The following is a 1,174-nucleotide window of genomic DNA, read 5'->3' as shown; positions in this document are numbered from 1 at the left end:
TATATTATTGGTTGTCTTGACATTTTTTTATGTGTGTTTGTTAAAATTTTTTTTTTTTATATTTCTTATTTTAAAATTTTTTTATATATATTTTTTGTTATATATATTTTTCTATAACCACTTTTTTATAGAAAAGAAATTTTTTTTTTTACAAACACACAATCAATTAAAAAACTTAATTTTAAGTAACTTAAAAATAAAAACAAAGAGGGGCTATAAAAATAAATTTTGTGGTTATTAAAATAGTGTTAATTTTTTTAATTTTGTAAATATTTTTAAAATAATTTTCTAAAAGCTGAATTAAAAAAATTTATGCGTGTATTTATTTTTAGATTATTTTATAATTTAAATAAATTTATTTAAACCCAAGACTTGTGATATATGACAACAAAACTTTTATTTCATCAATATTGATTCTGTTTATTTACCATTTTTGAATAATATTCATTAAATTTTATATATACACATTATTATGCTTCCTTTACTTTTTTAGAAATATAATAATATTTTTTAGATATCCAGGTAATATAAAATTAAAAACGAAACTAATAAAAACTATATTCATTATAAACCTTCTTAAAAGAAATATTATGTAATTGTGAAAAATTTTATTTAATAAAATAAACTTATGATGGTTCTAAAAGTATAGAAAATGCATTATTTAAAAAATTTAAATTATTAATTCTAATTGGGAATGTAATTTGATAACAATGGCATTGCTTTAGGATAAGTAAGTGTAAATTCAAATTCTACTTTGTCATCTTCTGTTACAAATCCGTTTTCTTTATTTATTTCGTCGGCACATATAAAGTTGCTCCATCCCCATATTGATGTAAACCCTTCTGAATTTTATAAATAATTAATAAAAAATAAAATAATAATTTTTTTGAATAAAAATAAAATTACCACTTACCACCATTGTATTTACGACAAAAATTTTTTTTTGGATCTTTGTTTAATAAAGTTAATGAGAATTCTATGTCATTTTGTTCAGCTGTAGAATGAAGATATATGGATATTTCTCTTAAATAGTAATTTGTATGAAATCTATTAAATCTGATTTCAAATGAATCTCGAGTATATCCAAATGAAGGAGATATCAATTCACCGCAAATAATATGATTAATTTTGGAATAGTTTGAAATAATCCATTTATTTTTATATTCCTTACCTT

At 19.1% G+C, this 1,174-nt stretch overlaps 1 protein-coding gene across 1 annotated transcript; it reads right to left on the bottom strand.

Annotated features, from left to right (window-relative positions):
- Positions 1-684: 684 nt before the first annotated feature.
- Positions 685-1,171, bottom strand: DICPUDRAFT_85646 (uncharacterized protein; the record flags this gene model as incomplete). Its single annotated transcript, XM_003295191.1, has 2 exons — positions 685-842; positions 914-1,171. Coding segments are annotated over 2 exons (414 nt in total), but the record flags the coding sequence as incomplete, so codon positions are not given.
- Positions 1,172-1,174: the final 3 nt, after the last annotated feature.

The sequence above is a fragment of the Dictyostelium purpureum genome (genome assembly GCF_000190715.1).
Source record: "Dictyostelium purpureum unplaced genomic scaffold DICPUscaffold_812, whole genome shotgun sequence".
NCBI classification, from domain to species: domain Eukaryota; phylum Evosea; class Eumycetozoa; order Dictyosteliales; family Dictyosteliaceae; genus Dictyostelium; species Dictyostelium purpureum.
The sequence above is the reverse complement of the archived record's forward strand: the minus strand, read 5'-3'. Positions and strand labels throughout refer to the sequence as shown.